Source organism: Theropithecus gelada, chromosome 2, assembly GCF_003255815.1.
Source record: "Theropithecus gelada isolate Dixy chromosome 2, Tgel_1.0, whole genome shotgun sequence".
NCBI lineage: Eukaryota > Metazoa > Chordata > Mammalia > Primates > Cercopithecidae > Theropithecus > Theropithecus gelada.
In genome coordinates this window covers 87,528,411-87,546,088 of record NC_037669.1, presented here as the reverse complement: position 1 = coordinate 87,546,088, position 17,678 = coordinate 87,528,411, and the positions used below count along the sequence as shown (strand labels likewise).

At 40.8% G+C, this 17,678-nt stretch overlaps 1 protein-coding gene across 9 annotated transcripts in view; it reads right to left on the bottom strand.

The window, feature by feature from the left end:
• Positions 1-17,678, bottom strand: part of PBRM1 (polybromo 1) — a 149,138-nt gene that overhangs the window by 53,023 nt on the left and 78,437 nt on the right. For all 9 annotated transcript variants that reach the window (XM_025375914.1, XM_025375916.1, XM_025375920.1 and 6 more), the window contains one exon: positions 14,537-14,748. In XM_025375914.1, the coding sequence (XP_025231699.1) occupies positions 14,537-14,748 (212 nt within the window). The remainder of the gene's footprint in view (positions 1-14,536; positions 14,749-17,678) is intronic.

The window sequence follows — 17,678 nt, the reverse complement described above, 5'->3', positions numbered from 1 at the left end:
GGCGGATCATGAGGTCAAGAGATCGAGACCATTCTGGCCAACATGCTGAAACTCCATTTCTACTAAAAATATAAAAATTACCTGGGCTTGGTGGTACACGCCTGTAGTCCCAGCTACTTGGGGGGCTGAGGCAGGAGAATCGCTTGAACCCGGGAGGCAGAGGTTGCAGTGAGCTGAGATTGTGCCACTGCACTCCAGCCTGGTGACAAAGCGAGACTCCATCTCAAAAAAAAAGAAAAGAAATGTATCCTACAGGCCTACTACCTGGCTAGTGTTGCTGATTATTCAGGGTCCAAGGGCTCTTTAGTTAGCAGGTGATGAATTCTACCAAGACTGGGTCCCTCTCTTCAAGGCAGTGTGTTCCCTTCTGGCCCAGGGGCATGTCTAGAAATGCTGCGTAGGAGCTAGTGCCTGGAATGGGTGCCTCAGGACTCTGCCCAGTGCCTTATCCTACTGTGGCTGAGCTGGTATCTAGGCTGCAAGACAAAGACCTCTTTACTCTTCCCTCTCCTCTCCTCAAGGGGAAGGAAGAAGTCTTTTTTGGAGTTGCCCAGGGTTGGGGAGGGGTGGGATTACAGCTGGCACATGCCTGTAATCCCAGCTATTCAGGAGGCTGAGGCAGGAGAATTGCTGGAACCTGGGAGGCAGAGGCAGACGTTCATTTACATAGCATGAAAAACGATGGCATTCCTTTTTATGGTGGGATAATATTCCATTGTATGAATATATCATTTTTTGGGCTTTTGTTATTTTTCATTGACATATGACACCTGGCTACCCTGCTGGTGTCTCACATGTCATGTGCCCCCTAAGTCCACTGGCTCTGAGCCCATCACAGCACTAGGACTTGCCTACTAGTTGTAGTCCTTGTGGCCTACACGTCCCTTCAAGTTTATTTAGGACCCCAGAGCCCTTTAGCACACAGTGGCAAGGCTTGCTGGAACTCAAGTTCTGACAATTGTCCAGTCCACTGGGCTGGACAATTCCCCTCTGATGAGGACTGGCCTGAATGTTTCCTCTGTATGCATCGGCTGAGTTCCAGTGCAAACCCCACAATCACTGTGCTCTAACTCCTGCAAGCAAAAGGATTCTCTGTGCCATACAGCTGATGCTGGGGTATGGGAGAAGGGTGGTGCCAGCAATTCAAGACCGTGTTTTCTACCCTCTTTCAGTGATACAAAGTTAAAACTAGGTACTGTGATTGTTTACCTGATTTTTGGTTCTCATGAAGGTGCTTTTTTGTGTGTAGATAATTGTTAAATTTGGTGTTCCTGGGGAGGACAATTGGTGGAGGCTTCTATTGGGCCATCTTGCTCTATCTCCTAATTCTTGGTATTATATATATAATTTTTAAAAGTTCTGCCAATTTTGGTGAAAACTGTTATCTAGCAACTGATTAATCAAATGGATCCCTGTGTCATACACAGCAGATCTATAAGGTTCTTGAGAATTTTATACCAGCAGTAACACTATCAGTTTACTGAAAGGGACAGAGATATTAGAATTTTTTTTGTTTTATACAGACAGGGTTCACCCAGGTTTCAGAGTACTGGCACCATCATAGCTCACTACAACCCTGAACTCCGGGGCTCAAGTGATGCAGCGATCCTTCTACCTTAGCCTTGTGTGGTGGTACTCGCCTGTAGTTCCAGCTACTAGGGAGAGTCTCACTGTGTCGCCCAGGCTGGAGTGCAGTGGTGCAATCTCGGCTCACTGCAACCTCTGCCTCCCAGGTTTAAGCAATTCTCTTGCCTCAGCCTCCCGAGTAGGTGGGACTATAGGCGTGTACCACCACACTCGGCTAGTTTTTTTATTTTTAGTCGAGACAGGGTTTCAACTAAAATAAATGTTGGTTAGACTGGTCTTGAACTCCTGACCTCAGGTGATCCACCCGCTTTAGCCTTCCAAAGTGCTGGGATTACAGGCATGAGCCACTGCGCCCAGTCAGTTATCTTTTTCTTCCTTTATACTGCTGGTATAAAATTCTCAAGAACCTTATAGATCTGGCCGGGCGCGGTGGCTCACGCCTGTAATCCCAGCACTTTGGGAGGCCGAGGCGGGTGGATCACCTGAGGTCGGCAGTTCAAGACCAGCCTGACCAACATGGAGAACCCCTGTCTCTACTAAAAATACAAAATTAGCCAGGCATGGTGGCACATGCCTGTAATCCCAGCTACTCGGGAGGCTGAGGCACGAGAATCGCTTGAACCCGGGAGGCGGAGGTTGCGGTGAGCTGAGATCGCGCCACTGCATTCCAGCCTGGGCAAAAAAGAGCGAAACTCCGTCTAAAAAAAAAAAAAAATTAAAGAACCTTATAGATCTGCTGTGTATGACACAGGGATCCACTTGATTAATCAGTTGCTAGATAACAGTTTTCACCAAAATTGGCAGAACTTCTAAAAATTATATATATAATACAAAGAATTAGGAGATAGAGCAATGTTGTTCTACTTCTGGGAGACTTCTTCAACTTTGTATTCTAATATTTCTCTGAATGGAAAACAACTCATATATAATTAACACACCACATAATTCACCTATTTAAAGTTCAATGGTTTTTGGTATATTACATTATTAGATATTAATAATTGTAGTAAAACATATAATACAAAACAGTTATTCTGACCACTTTAAAATGTACCATTCACTGGCAATAATTTAGTGTTGTGCAACCATAACCACAAACTATTTTCAAAACTTTTTCATTACACCAAACAGAAACTTTAATCATTAAACAATAATTACCCATTTCTCCACTCTGCAACCTGGCCCCTAGCAACCTCTATTCCACTTTCTGTCCCTATGAATTTGCCAATTCTATATACTTCAAAAAAGTGTAATCAAACAATATTTGTTCTTTTCAGTTTGGCCTACTTCACTTATCATAAGGTTTTCAATGTTCATTTACATAGCATGAAAAAGGATGGCATTCCTTTTAACGGTGGGATAATATTCCATTGTATGCATATACCACTTATTGGGCTTTTGTTATTTTTCATTGACATATAATAATCATGTGGCTCATGTCTGCAATCCCAGCACTTTGGGAATCTGAGGAGGGAGGATCCCTTGAGCCCAGGAGTTTGAAACCAGCCTGGGCAACACAGCAAGATCTAGTCTCTACAAGTAATTTAAAAAATTAGGCCAGGTGCAGTGGCTCATGCCTGTAATCCAAGCACTTTGGGAGGCAGAAGCAGGCAGATCACCTGAGGTCAGGAGTTAGAGACCAGCCTGGCCAACATGGCAAAGTCCCGTCTCTGCTAAAAATACAAAAATCAGCTGGGTGTGGTGGTGTATGCCTATAATCCCAGCTACTCAGGAGGCTGAGGCAGGAGAATTGCTGGAACTGGGGAGGCAGAGGCTGCAGTGAGCTGAGATCACACCACTGCACTCCAGCCTGGGCAACAGAGCGAGACTACATCTCAAAAAAGAAAAAAAAAAAGGCAGGTGTGGCACATGCCTCTAGTCTCAACTACTCAGGAGACTGAGGCAAGAGACTCGTTTGAGCTCAGGAGGTTGAGGGTGTAGTGAGCCATGTTCGTGCTACTGTACTCTAGCCTGGGTGACAGAATGAGACCCCACCACACACACACACAAAATGTACATATTTATGGAGTACAGTGTGATATTTCAATAACATGGACACAATGTATAACAATCAAATCAGGGTAATTAGCATATTCATAATCTCAAGCATTTATCATTTCTTTATGTTGAAAAGACTCAAAATCCACTCTTTTAGCTATTTGAAAACATAAAATAAATTGTTGTTAACTATAGTCAGTCTGTAGTGCTATTGAACACTAGTAACTTATTTTTCCTATCTAACTATAAACATATAGATGGTCTACAGGCATATGATAAAATGCTCAACATAACTATAAACGTCAGGGAAATGCAAATCAAATTTTAAAAAAAATTTTACTGTCAGCCAGGCATGGTGGCTCATGCCTGTAATCCCAGCACTTTGGGCAGCCGAGGCGGGCGGATCACGAGGTCAGGAGATTGAGACCATCCTGGCTAACACAGTGAAACCCCGTCTCTACTAAAAATACAAAAATTAGCCAAGTGTGGTGGCAGGTGCCTGTAGTCCCAGCTACTTGGGAGGCTGAGGCAGGAGAATGGTGTGAACCCGGGAGGCAGAGCTTGCAGTGAACCGAGATTGCGCCATTGCACTCCAGCCTGGGCGACACAGTGAGACTCCATCTCAAAAAAAAAAAAAAAATGTTTTTACTGTCAATTTCACTTGTATATGATGAAAATATTTTTATAAAAACATTAATATTTCATGGATGTATTATTTTTAAATACATTTTTCAATTGTGATAAAAAATCTATAACGAAATCTGCCATTTGAACCAACGTAAAGTGTGCATTTCAGTGATATTAATTACAATCACAATTTTTGTTTTTTCATTGATATATAATATAAATATTTATGGGAGATGTGACATTTTGTTGCACGTATAGAACATGTAATGATCAAGTCAGGGTATTTGGGGTAACCATCCTTTCTATGTGTTGGGAACATTTTAAGTTCTCTCTTCTAGCTACTTTGAAACATTCAATACACTGTTGCTAACTACAGTCACCCTATTCTGCTGTCAAATATTAGAACTTGTACCTTCTAACTCCATGTTTGTTGCTCTTTTCATCTCTATCCCACCCATCTTTCTCAGTCTTTGGTATCAATCATTCTACTCTCTAACTCCATGAGATCAACTTTTTTAGTTCCCACATGTAATTGAGAACATGCAAAATCTGTCTTTCTGTGTCTGGCATATTTCGATTAAGGTAATGATCTGCAGTTCCATCCATGTCGTTACAAATGACACTATTTTATTTTTGCTATGGACAAATAATATTCCATTGTATATACACACACACACATTTTCTTTATGCTTTCATCCATCGATGGGCACTTACGTTGAATTCGTATCTTTGTTACTGTGAATAGTGCTTCTATAAACGTGAATGCAGGTATCCCTTTGATATACTAATTTCTTTTCCTTTGGATAAACACCTAGTGGTAGGCTTGCTAGATCACGTAGTTCTATTTTTAGTATTTTGAAAAATCTCCATACTGTTTTCACATAGTAACTGTAGTAATTTATATTCCTATCAACAATGTATAACAGTTCCCTTTGCTCTGCATCCTAGCCAACATCTATTACTTATTGTCTTCTTAATAACTGGGGTAACAAGGTGACATCACATTGTAGTTTTGATTTGCACTGATGATTAGTCATATCGAACATTTTATCATACGCATATTAACCATTTATATGCTTTCATTTGAGAAACAACTGTTCATGTTCTTTGCCCACTTTTTAATGGGATTATTATTACAATTATTGTTTTTTATTGTTGAGATGTTTGAATTCCTGGTATAGTCTGGATATTAGTCCCTCATCAGATGAACAGTTTGCAAATATTTTCTCCCATTGGGCAGGCTGTCTCTTCACTGTCTTGTTTCCTTTGCTGTGCAGAAGCCTTTTAGTTTAATATAATCCCATTTGTCAATTTTTGTTGTCTGTGCTTTTGAGGCCTTTGCCATAAGATCTTTGCCTAGACCAATGTCCTGAAGTGTCTTCTCTGTTTTCTTCTAGTAGTTTTATAGTTTTGGGTCTTATGTTTAAGTCTTTACTCCATCTTGAGTTGATTTTTGTATATGGTAAGATATATGGGCCTTGTTTCGTTTTCTGCCTCTGGATATTCAATTTTTCCACCACCATTTATTGAAGAGGGTGTCCTTCCGCAACACATGTTCTTGGTGCCCTTGTTGAAAAATCACTTGGCTATAAATATGTGGATTCCCTTCTGAATTCTCTATTCACTTTCATTGGTCTATATGTCTGTTTTTATACCAATACTGTGCTGTTTGGTTACTCTAGCCTTGTAATATATTTTGAAGTCAGGTAGTGTGATGCCTCCAGCTTTGTTCTTTTTGCTCAGGATTGCTTTGACTATTCAGGCCTTTTTTTGGTTCCATTCAAATTTTAGGATTTAAAAATAATTTTAGAATTTTATTTATTTACTTACTTAGAGACAGAGTTTTGCTCTGTTGCCCAGGCTGGAGTGCAGTGGTGTGATCTCAGCTCACTGAAACCTCTGCCACCCGATTTCAAGTGATTCTCCTGTCTCAGTCTCCCCAGTAATTAGGATTACAGGCATTCGCCACCATGCCCAGCTAATGTGTGTGTGTGTGTGTGTATTTTTTTTTTTCTGAGATGGAGGTTTTTTTTTTTTTTTTTGAGCTGGAGTCTCGCTCTGTCGCCCAGGCTGGAGTTCAGTGGTGTGATCTCTGTTCACTGCAAGCCCCGCCTCCCAGGTTCACACCATTCTCCTGCCTCAGCCTCCCGAGTAGCTGGGACCACAGGTGCCTGCCACCATGCCCAGCTAATTTTTTGTATTTTTAGTGGAGACAGCATTTCACCATGTTAGCCAGGATGGTCTCGATCTCCTGACCTTGTGATGTGCCCGCCTCAGCCTCCAAAATGCTAGAATTACAGGTGTGAGCCACCACACCCAGCATGAGATGGAATGTTACTCTTGTTGCCCAGGGTGGAGTGCAATGGCACAATCTTGGCTCACCGCAAACTCTGCCTCCTGGATTCAAGTGATTCTCTTGCCTCAGCCTCCCGAGTAGCTGGGATTTACAAGCATGTGCCACCAGGCCCAGCTAATTTTGTTATTTTTGGTAGAGACAAGGGTCTCTCTATGTTGGTCAGGCTGGTCTCGAACTCCTGACCTCAGGTAATCCACCTGCCTCAGCCTCCCAAAGTGCTGGGATTACAGGCATGAGCCACAGTGCTGGGCCTAATTTTTGTATTTTTAGTAGAGACAGGGTTTTCACCATGTTGGCCAAGCTGGTCTTGAACTCCAGACCTCAAGTGATCCGCCCGCTTCGGCCTCCCAAAATGGAGTTACAGGCGTGAGCCACTGTGCCTGGCCTGAATTTTTTTCTATTTCTGTGAAAAATGACATTGGTACTTTGATAGAAATTGGAGATTGAATCTGCAGACTGCTTTGGGTAGTATGCTCATTTTAATGATATTAATTCTTCAGATCCATGAGCATGGGGTTTCTCCATTTGTTTGTGTCCTCTTTAGTTTTTTACATCAGTGTTCTATAGTTTTCCTTATAGAGATCTTTCACCTCATTATTATTTGTAGGGTTTTTTTTTTTTTGGTGGATACTATAAATAGGATTGCCTTCTTGATTTCTTTTTTTTTTTTTTCTTTTTTGAGATGACATTTGCTCTTGTTGCCCAGGCAAGAGTACAATGGCACGATCTTGGCTCACTGCAACCTGCGCCTCTCAGGTTCAAGGGATCCTTCTGCCTCAGCCTAGTGAGTAGCTGGGATTATAGGTGTGCATCACCACGCCCAGCTAATTGTTTTATTTTTGATAGAGACAAGAGGGTTCACCATGTTGGTCAGTTTGTTCTTGAACTCCTGACGTCAAGTGATCTGCCTGCCTCAGCCTCCCAAAGTGCCCTTCTTGATTTCTTTCTCAGCTAGCTCATTACTAGTATGCTGATTTTGTATTCTCCAAGTCACTGAATTTATTTATCAGACTGAAGAGTTTTTTTTTAATCAAGTCTTTAGGTTTTTCTAGATATAAGATCATATCATCAGCAGAGAGGGACAATTGGACTTCTTCCTTTCTCCAATTTATTTCATTCTCTTGACTGATTCTCTTGCAGTACTATGTTGAATAGGAGTGGTGAAAGTGGGGATATTTGACCTCTTCCAGTTCTTAGAAGAAAGGCTTTCAGGCAGGGCATGGTGGTTAATGCTTGTAATCCCCGCACTTTGCGAGGCCAAGGTGGGCAGATCACGAGGTTAGGAGTTCAAGATCAGCCTGGCCAACATGGTGAAACCCCGTCTCTACTAAAAATACAAAAATCAGCCAGGCATGGCAGCAGGTACCTGTAGTCTCAGCTACTTGGGAGGCTGAGGCACGAGAATTGCTTGAAACTGGAAGCGGAGGAGGCTGCAGCGAGCCGAGATCGTGCCACTGCACTCCACCCTGGGGCAACAAGAGGGAAACTCTGTCAAAAAAAAAAGAAAGGCTTTCAGCTTTTCCTCATCATGCATGATGTTAGTTGTGGATCTGTCATATATGGCCTTTATCATGTTTTAAAACTTATTTATTTATTTTTACAGATAGAGTCTTACTGGAAACTCAAACTCGTGGGGCTCCTTCTGCCTCAGCTTCTGGAGTTGCCATCTGGGATTACAGGCATATGCCACACTGCCGGGTTAATTTTTTGTTTTGTAAAGTCAGATCTCACTATATTGCCCAGGCTGGTCTTAAACTCCTTGTCTCAGTTGATCCTCCCACCTCAGCCTCCCAAAGCACTGGGATTACAGGTGTGTGCTACTGTGCTCAGTTCCTTTATTGAGATATGTTCCCTCTATGCTTAATTTGTTGAGTTTCTGTCATGAATGGGATGCTGAATTTTATCAAATGCTTTTTCTGCATGTATTGAGATAATCATATGGTTTCTGTCCTTCATTCTGTTAATGTGAAACATCATGTTTATTTTTTGGATATTTTAAACTATCCTTGTATTGCTGGGATAAATCCCACATGATTGTGGTGTATTTTAAAAAAATATGCTGTTGGATTCATATTGCAAGAATTTTGGTGAGAATTTCTGCATCTATGTTCATCAGGGATACTGGCCTGTAGTTTTCTTTCCGTTGTTATTGTTGCATCCTGGTCTGGTTCTGGCATCAGGGTAATATTGGCCTTTGTAGAATGAGTTTGGCAATGAAATCATTCAGTCCTGGACTTTTCTTTCTTGGGAGACTTTTTATTAGTGATTCAATCTCCTGACTTATTATTAGTCCGCTTTCCTGACTCAGTCTTGGTAGGCTGTATGTGTTCAAGAATTTATCCATTTCCTCTAGGTTTTCCGGTTTGTTACCGTACAGTTGTTCATAATAGTCTCTAATGGTCTCTTGTATTTCTCTAGTATGAGTTTAGTATCTCCTTTTTCATTTCTGATTTTATTTGGGTCTTCTCTTTTTACTGGTTAGTTTAGCAAGTGAGTTACTAGTTTTGTTTTCTTTTCAAAAAACCAACTTCTTGTTTTGTTGATCCTTTGTATTTTTTTAGGTATATTTCATTGAATTCTGTTGTTCATTATTTCTTTCTTTTTATTAACTTTGGGTTTGGTTTGTTGCTGCTTTACTAATTCCTTGAGGTGAATCATTAGATTATTTGAAATGCTTCTACTTTTTTGATTTAGGCATTTATTGCTGTAAAGTTCCCTACTGTAAAAAGCACTGCTTTTGCTGTATCCTACAGGTTCTGTTGTGTTTCAAGTTTTGTTTCAATAAAATTTTTTATCTTACTAAATTTCTTCCTTGATACAATGGTCCTTTAGGAACATGTTTAATATCCATGTATTTGTACAGTTTCCAAAGTTCCTCTTGTTATTGATTTCTAGTTTTCTTCTATTGTGGTCTGAGAAGATAATTGATATGATTTCAATTTTTTAAAAAATTATTTATTTTGATAGAGATGAGGTCTTGCTATGTGGCCCAGGCTGGTCTTGAACTCCTGAGCTCAAGTGATCTGCCTGCCTTGGCCTTCCAAAGTGTTGGGATTACAGGTGTGAGCCCAGCCTAATTTCAATTTTTAAAAATTTGTTGAGACTTGTTTTGTGTCCTCACATGTGGTCTATCCTGGAGAATGTTTTGTGTGCTGATGAGAAAAATGTGCATTCTGTAGCTGTTAGATAAAATGTTCTGTAGATGTCTGGTAGATGCATTTGTTCTAAAGTGCAACTTAAATCCAGTATTTCTTTGTTAATTTTCTGTCTAGATGATCTAATGCTGACAGTGAGATGCTGAAGTCCACAACTACTATTGTGGTTGTGGACTTCAACCACAATCTATCTTGCCCTTTAGATATAATAATATCTGCTTTATATATCTGGCTGCTTTGGTGCTGAGTGTATATATGCTCAGAACTGTTAGATCCCCTTGCTGAACGGATCCCTTTATCTTTATGTAATGACCTTTTTTGGGTCTCTTTTTACTGTTTTGACTGTTTTATCTGATATAAGCAAGCTACTGCTGCTCACTTTTGGTCTCTATTTGCATGAAATATCTTTTTATAACTCTTTATTTTCAGTCTATGTGTCTTCACAGGTGAGATGAGTTTCTTGTGGGCACCATATAGTTGGGTCATATTTTCAAAATACATTCAGCCAGTCTATATATATATTTTTTTTGAGAGACAGAATCTCGCTCTATCGCCCAGGCTGGAGTGCAGTGGTGCAATCTCGGTTTGCTGTAACCTCCAGCTCCCAGGTTCAACCAATTCTCCTGCCTCAGCTTCCCAAGTAGCTAGAACTACAGGCACGTGCCACCACGTCCAACTAATTTTTGTATTTTTTGGTAGAGACGAGGTTTCACTATATGTTGGCCAGACTGGTCTTGAACTGCTAACCTTAAGTAATCCACCTGCCTTGGCCTCCCAGAATGCTCAGATTACAGGTGTGAGCCACTGTGCCTGGCCCAGCCTATGTCTTTTAAGTGGAAAGTTAATCCATTTATATTCAACGTTATTATTAATATGTAAGAGCTTATTTCTGTTTTTTTATTACTTGATTTCTGGTTATTCTGTATATCATTTGTTCCTTTTTCTCTCTTATGGTTTATCATTGCGGTTTGGTGGTATTCTGTAGTGGGTAACGTGAATTTTTTCTCTTCCTTTTTTGTATGTTTGCTCTACCAGTGTTTTCATATTTCATGTCTTTTAATGATGGTAGTTACTGTCTTACACTTCCAAATGTAGGAATCCCTTAAGCATTTCTTGTAGGACCAATCTAGTGGTAACGAATTCCCTCAGTTTTTGCTTGTCTGGGACTTTATTTCTCCTTCATTTGCAAAAGATAATTTTCCTGGGTATAGTATCCTTTGCCAGCAGTTTTTATTTTATTACTTTGAATATACCATCCCATTATCCCTGGCCTGTAAGGTTTCTGCTGAGAAAGCCACTGTTAACCTAATGGGAACTCCTTGATAGATATTAGATACTTTACTGTTACTGTTTTTAGGATTTTCTCCTTATCTTTGACTTCTGACAGTAATGTACCATTGGGAAGACTTTTTTGAATTTTATCTATTTGGGGATCTTCGACTCTTCTGTAACTGGATGTCTAAATTTCTTGATACACTTAGAAAGTTTTCATCCTTTATTTCACTAAACAGGTTTTTCAACCTTTTAAAATTTCCTCTTCACCTTCAGGAATACCGAAAATTTGAATACTTGGTCACTTTATGGTGTCCCTTATGTTACCAAGCTTTGCTCATTCTTTATTTTTCTCTGAGTGGGTTATTACTATTTCAAAAGACCTGTCAACAATTCCTGAAATTCTTTTTTCTGCTTGATATAGTCTGTTCCTAAAGCTTTCAAATATCTTTTGTATTTCATTCAATAAATTCTTCAGTTCCAGAATTTTTTAGTTCTTTTTCATGGCATCTATTTGATAAAGTTCTCATTCATATCCTGAATTGTTTTTCTGATTTCTTTGTATTGTTTCTAAGAATTCTCTTGTATCTCACTTTCTTTAGTATGAAACTTTGAATTATTTTCCTGGAATTTGATAAATTACTTCGTTTGTTTTTGAGACGGAGTCTCACTCTGTCCCAGGCCGGAGTGCAATGGCACAATCTTGGCTCACTACAACCTCCACCTCCTGGGTTCAAAGTATTCTTCTGCCTCAGCCTTCCGAGCAGCTGAGATTACAGGTGCATGCCACCATGCCTGGCTAATTTTTGTATTTTTAGCAGAGACAGTGTTTCACCATGTTGGCCAGGCTGGTCTTGCACTCCTGATCTCGTGATCTGCTGGCCCTGGTCTCCCAAAGTCCAGGGATTACAGCGTGAGCCACCGCGCCCAGCCGATAAATTACTTTTTGATTGGAATCTATTGCTAGAGAATTACTGGGTTCTTTTGGAGGTATCATATTTCCTTGCTTTTTCTTGATTCCTGTGTCCTTAAATTGATACTATGTGTGTGTCTGGTATAATAGTCACTTCTTCCAATGTTCTGAATTCATTTTCGTAGAAGAGGACTTTTCCTTGAAGATAGATCTGTGGTGTTGATTGGGCAGGATACTTTGGTTTTGAATCTAGGTGCGTACAGTAGTGTAATCTCTGTATGATTCCTTCTACTGTAAACAGTATCAGTGGTATCCATGACTTCCTCAGTAGCTTAGGGCAGCAGCCCCCAACCTTTTTGGCACTAGGGACTAGTTTCGTGGAAGATAATTTTTCCATAGACGGGGGTGGGGTTTGTGGGGGTAAGGGATGAGGGTTGTGGGATGGTTTCAGGATGAAACTGTTCCATCTCAGATCATCAGGCATTAGAGTTTCATAAGCAGTGCACAACCTAGATCCCTCACACACACAGTCCACAACAGGGTTCATGCTCCTATGAGAATCTAATGCCACCACTGATCTAACAGGAAGTGGAGCTCAGGGGATAATGTTCACTTGCTTGCCAGTCACTGACTCCTGTGGAGCCCAGTTCCTAACTAATGTGGGGGGTGGGGAGGAGGTGGGGGCCCCTGGCTTGGGGTGCAGTTGACAGTGGAGGCTGTGATAAAGTATTGCTGGGGACTGGGCTGTCAAGTGTGCCAGGCTTTGGGCACCAGAGTGGTGTATACTGGCACTGGTGTTAGCAGGTCCAGGCAGGCCAATTCTTGGGACTTCAGCTGGCTTGCTCGAGTGCCAGGAATGGCAGCAGTGGATCGAGCAGGTGGGTGGGTTCCTGAGCCCCTGGGCAGTGGATGTGACAAGGGTGAAAGCAGTAGCAGTGCTGGGACAACTCTCTGGGACCCAAGTGTTTTGCACCAGTACTGGCAATGGCTATGGTGGGTGGGCTAGTACCTGGACCCACAGGTAACACATGAAGATGGGTGCCAGTTGTGGTGGTAGTGGCAGATTGAGTGGCCCTGACCCCAGATGCTGGGAAAAGTGCTCAGGTATCACTAATTGTCAGTTGGGCTGGACAATCCCCAGGCCCCTGGATGGAACGTGCAGATAATTACATGTATGTGATCAATCAGTTGCTGCTTTCAAGATTTTCATCAGTTTGATGATGATGTATCTAAATGGGGCTTTCTTTGTGTTTATCTTACTTGAAATTCTTGGAGCTGTAGGTTAATGTTTTTCATCAATTTGAGAGGCTTTCAGTCATTATGTCTTCAAATCTTTTTTTCTCCCCCTTTCTCTTCTCTCCTCTGGAGCTCCCACTATAGATCTACTAGGAAACTTGACACTAGAGGTTGTTCCTCTCTTTCTACAGCCAATGACTTAGGTGAAGGTTGTAGTTAACTACCTCAAGCCCATAAGGATATACCATGTGCTGATAGATCTGTGTATAGGTTGGGAGATGCACTCAAAGTCGCAGTCAATTTTCAAGTACCCCTTGGATTTTGCATTTCACCAGGTTCTTTTGCATCTTCCCCAACAGCATGTGTAGGTTTTCCAGTTGGCTGGGAACGTGTGGAGAGCTTATCTCAGTCCTTTTACAGATGTCTAATTTTCAGAATATTCTTTAACTTGGATCATCACCTTGGGCCATCAAAGTTTCAGCTTTACTCCATGCATTTCTGCATCAACCACTTTTAGCTGGCAAAGTCACAGATTCCCCCCTCCTCTAAACCCCACACATATATATTCACTATCTTCCTGAATGAGTGTATCATATATCTCCTTTGGTGACAAAGCTGTTGGTTTTGCAGTTAGTTCTATGCTGGCAAAATTACTATTCTCACCAACCAGGTTTCTTTCCCCTTCTCTTTGGGGAAGAGAATGCCATCACTTGTAAGAATTTGCTTCAAATCAATCTATTTTGTTTTCTTGCCTAAGGGAAAAAAATCTATGCAGGAGATTTGATGCCAAAGATTAACATAACTTAAAGTCACATATTCTAGGAATCTATGTGAACTTGAACTTTATCAGAAATGATCCAATTTGTAATCATAAGATCCTGTTATCAAAATATTTCTAAATTCTGGCAAGTGACCCAAAGTAACATTTTATAGTTTGATACAATTAAACTTTTCTCCAGGTATGTGATTCAACCAAAATATCATCTACTTGTCTGGTCCAAAGTATCTACGAGGAAAGCAATGCTACTGTATGATGTGGCAAAAATTTGATGGACTCACTGTTGAGAATGCTTTCTAGTTCTAGCTGGCCTGCTTAGGTTTTGATCTACCAATAATATAAAGAGGCATTAAGCCCCCACACTTGTGAATTAACTGACTCTTTTCCTGGAATGCTAGGATAACAGCTGTGCCACAGGTAACTTTCAATCTTTCCCAGGTCTGATGACCAAATTGATAACTATAAAAATATTTCCATCTCATTGTGCCTACTCGAATATAGTCAATACCCTGAATTTTCATTCATACAAACAGGACTCTTTTCCACAGCTAATTATGAGAACAGCTAGAAGACAGTACATTTCTTCATATTCAATAAAATGAAAAGAAACCAACCTCTTTTTTCTTCTTCTCGTTTTAGTTTATCTTCCTCTATTTCTTTTGGCAATTTTTCCTTTTTCTCTTTCTCCACATCATTATGCAAATGTTTTGTGGTATAGCTGAGTGCCGGTGAAAGAAGAATCTCTCCATTTTTGCAGAGTTCATCACGAATTTTAATAAAAAACTGCTGAAGTTCTACCGCATCTTCATATATTTCTGAATCTGTCCTATAACGGCATCAAGAGTATCCACTGACACACAAGCTATTTCTTTTAAACACCTCAATTATGTTAAATTCTATTAAATGCTTCTTTAATTGATATAGTGGTATTTCTGCACAGGTCTATGAAGAGTATCTTTCTGAAGTTTGTTAAAACAAAATCCGAAGTGTCATTTTACCATGGTAAGCCTCATGGCCACCATTTTCCTTTACTTCAAGGTTCGCTTCTTGTACAGCTCATGTAAAAGGAAAGGCTTCATGTATTTTCTCTTGGAGATACATGGCACATGCATTAATTGATTCTGGCAGGGGAAAGTGGCTGCCAGAACCAAGAATTGTACCAAGTTTCTACAATATGTTCAACACTTATTCGTATCCATTCTTTGCATTTTTACTTTCTCTTAATAGCAGACCGGTGTGTTACATAATAGGCTCTATTTTCTTCCTTTTGGTCCTACATCATGGTTGCCTAGGCTAGTGAGACCCTGTGAATATCTGAACCTAAAGCAAAGCCATGAAGGCATTCTATAATGGTTAGAGGCCTCAGAGTTAGTGTTCATTTTAGTTTCCCAGAAATAACTGTGTAATTCTGGGGAACCAGCAAAGGCAACACAGTGAAAGATGGAAAAAAGATTATCTATGTCATACCCAGAACTTTTCTGAGTCTCTTATTTATGAAATAAGGCAGCCAGGCATGGTGGTTCACACCTATAATCCCAACACTTTGGGAGGCTGAGATGGGAGGACTGCTTAAGGCCAGGAGTTTGAGACCAGCCTAAGCAACACAGCAAGACACTGTCTCAACAAAAAATCAGCCGGGCATTGGAGTACACACCTGTAGTCCTAGCTATCTGGGAAGCTGAGGCGGGAGGGTCACTTGAGCTCAGGAGTTCAAGGGTGCAGTAAGTTATGATGGCACCACTGCATTCCACCCTGGGCAACAGAGCAAGACCCTGTCTCTTTAAAAAAATCAACAAATAGGCCAGTTGTGGTGGCTCACACCTACAATCCCAGCACTTTGGGAGGTCACGGTGGGCCAAAATGGTTAACCCAAGTCTCTACTGAAAATATAAAAATTAGCCAGGCATGATGGTGCACATATGTAATCTCAGCTACTCAGGAGGCTGAGGCAGGACAATCGCTTGAACCCGGGAGTACAGGTTGCAGTGAGCCAAGATTGCGCCACTGCACTCTAGTCTGGGCAATAGAGTGAGACTCTGTCTCAAAATAAATAAATACATACATACATACATACATACATACATACATACATACATACATAACTAAATAAATAAAATGTGGGGAGTGGGCAAAATAAACTTTAGACTTTAGAATTTTGACTGGAGGAAGTTTTATTACTGTTTCTAGTCCACTGTGGTCTGAGGAAGGTTTACATACAATTGTTCTTATTTTATTTTATTTTATTTTATTTTTTTAGGCTGGGTCTTGCTCTGCCACTCAGACTAGAATGCAGTGGCGTGATCACAGCTCACCATAGCCTCAACTTCTTGGGCTCAAGCTGGCTAATTTTTAAATTTTTTGTAGCAACAGGGTCCTCCCTATGTTGCCCAGGCTGGTCTTGAACTCCTGGCCTCGAGTGATCCTCCCACTTCAGCCTTCCGAAGTGCTTAAATTACAGGTGTGAGACACCACAACTGGCTGGCTTAAATAGAATTCTATTAACTAAGAATACCAGAGTCTAAAAACTTATTCACAAAACTAACCACAAAGGTCTTAGCAGTTACAGAGACATTCTGCTCAGAGGAGTGTGGCCAAGTTAGCCGCCTGTTGATACATGACACTAGAGCATCAAACTTCAGAGAGGTCCCCAGAATGCTGCTCCTCATCAGCAAAGGTGAACTGGCAAACAATTAAAAGACATGATCAATAACCTAAATGGGTATTTCTGGAAAGTTTTTTTTTTTTTTTTTTTTTGAGACGGAGTTTCATTCTTGTTGCCCAGGCTGGGGTACACTGGTGCAATCTCAGCTCTGCAACCTCTGCCTCCCAGGTTCAAGCAATTCTCCTGCCTCAGCCTTTCAAGTAGCTGGGATTATAGGCACCCACCACGTCTGGCTAATTTTTGTACTTTTAGTAGCAACGGGGCTTCACCATGTTGGCCAAGCTGGTCTCAAATTCCTGACCTCAGGTGATCCTCCCGCCTTGGCCTCCCAAAGTGCTGGGATTACAGGTGTGAGCCACTGTGTCTGGCCTTGGAAAGGTTTTAAATATCTTGTGGGGTCATAGAAATGCTAATACTTGTAGGAAAGCAATAAAAATAAAACTTACCAAGGGAAGACACCCCTGAAACACTTTTTTTCCTTCTTGAGATACGGTCTCACTCTGATGCCCAGGCTGGAGTACAGTGGCACGATCATGGCTCACTACAGCCTCAATCTTCTGGCTCAAGCAATCCTCCCACCTCAGCCTCTCGAGTAGCTGGGACTATAGGCATACGTCACCAAGCTTGGCTGATTTTTAAAATTTTATTTTAAGTAGAGATAAGGAAGGTCTTGCTATGTTGTCCAGACTGGTCTCAAACTCCTGAGTGCAAGCCATCCTCCCACCTTGGGCTCCCAAAGTGCTGGGATTACAGGTGTGAGCCACTGTACCTGGCCCCTAAAACACAATTTTATGTCTGTTTTCTGAATGACGATATTTGAATTCTGCTCACTTGAAATTAAAGTTCATTTTATAAATTTTCACTTTTATAAAATTAAAAGTAAAAAATTTTTGTAAATACCTTTCATGGTATACTGAAAGGGCAGATCATAATTCCATCATATCACATGGTTTAGAAATGAACATTTTTTACAAGAGTCACTAAGCACCTACCATACGCTTTCTTGTTTATTCCAAGTACTATAAAGAATTTATTAATCTAAGAAGTCAGGTGTTCATTGAATGTGCAGGAGCATAAATACTCAAGCTGGAAAA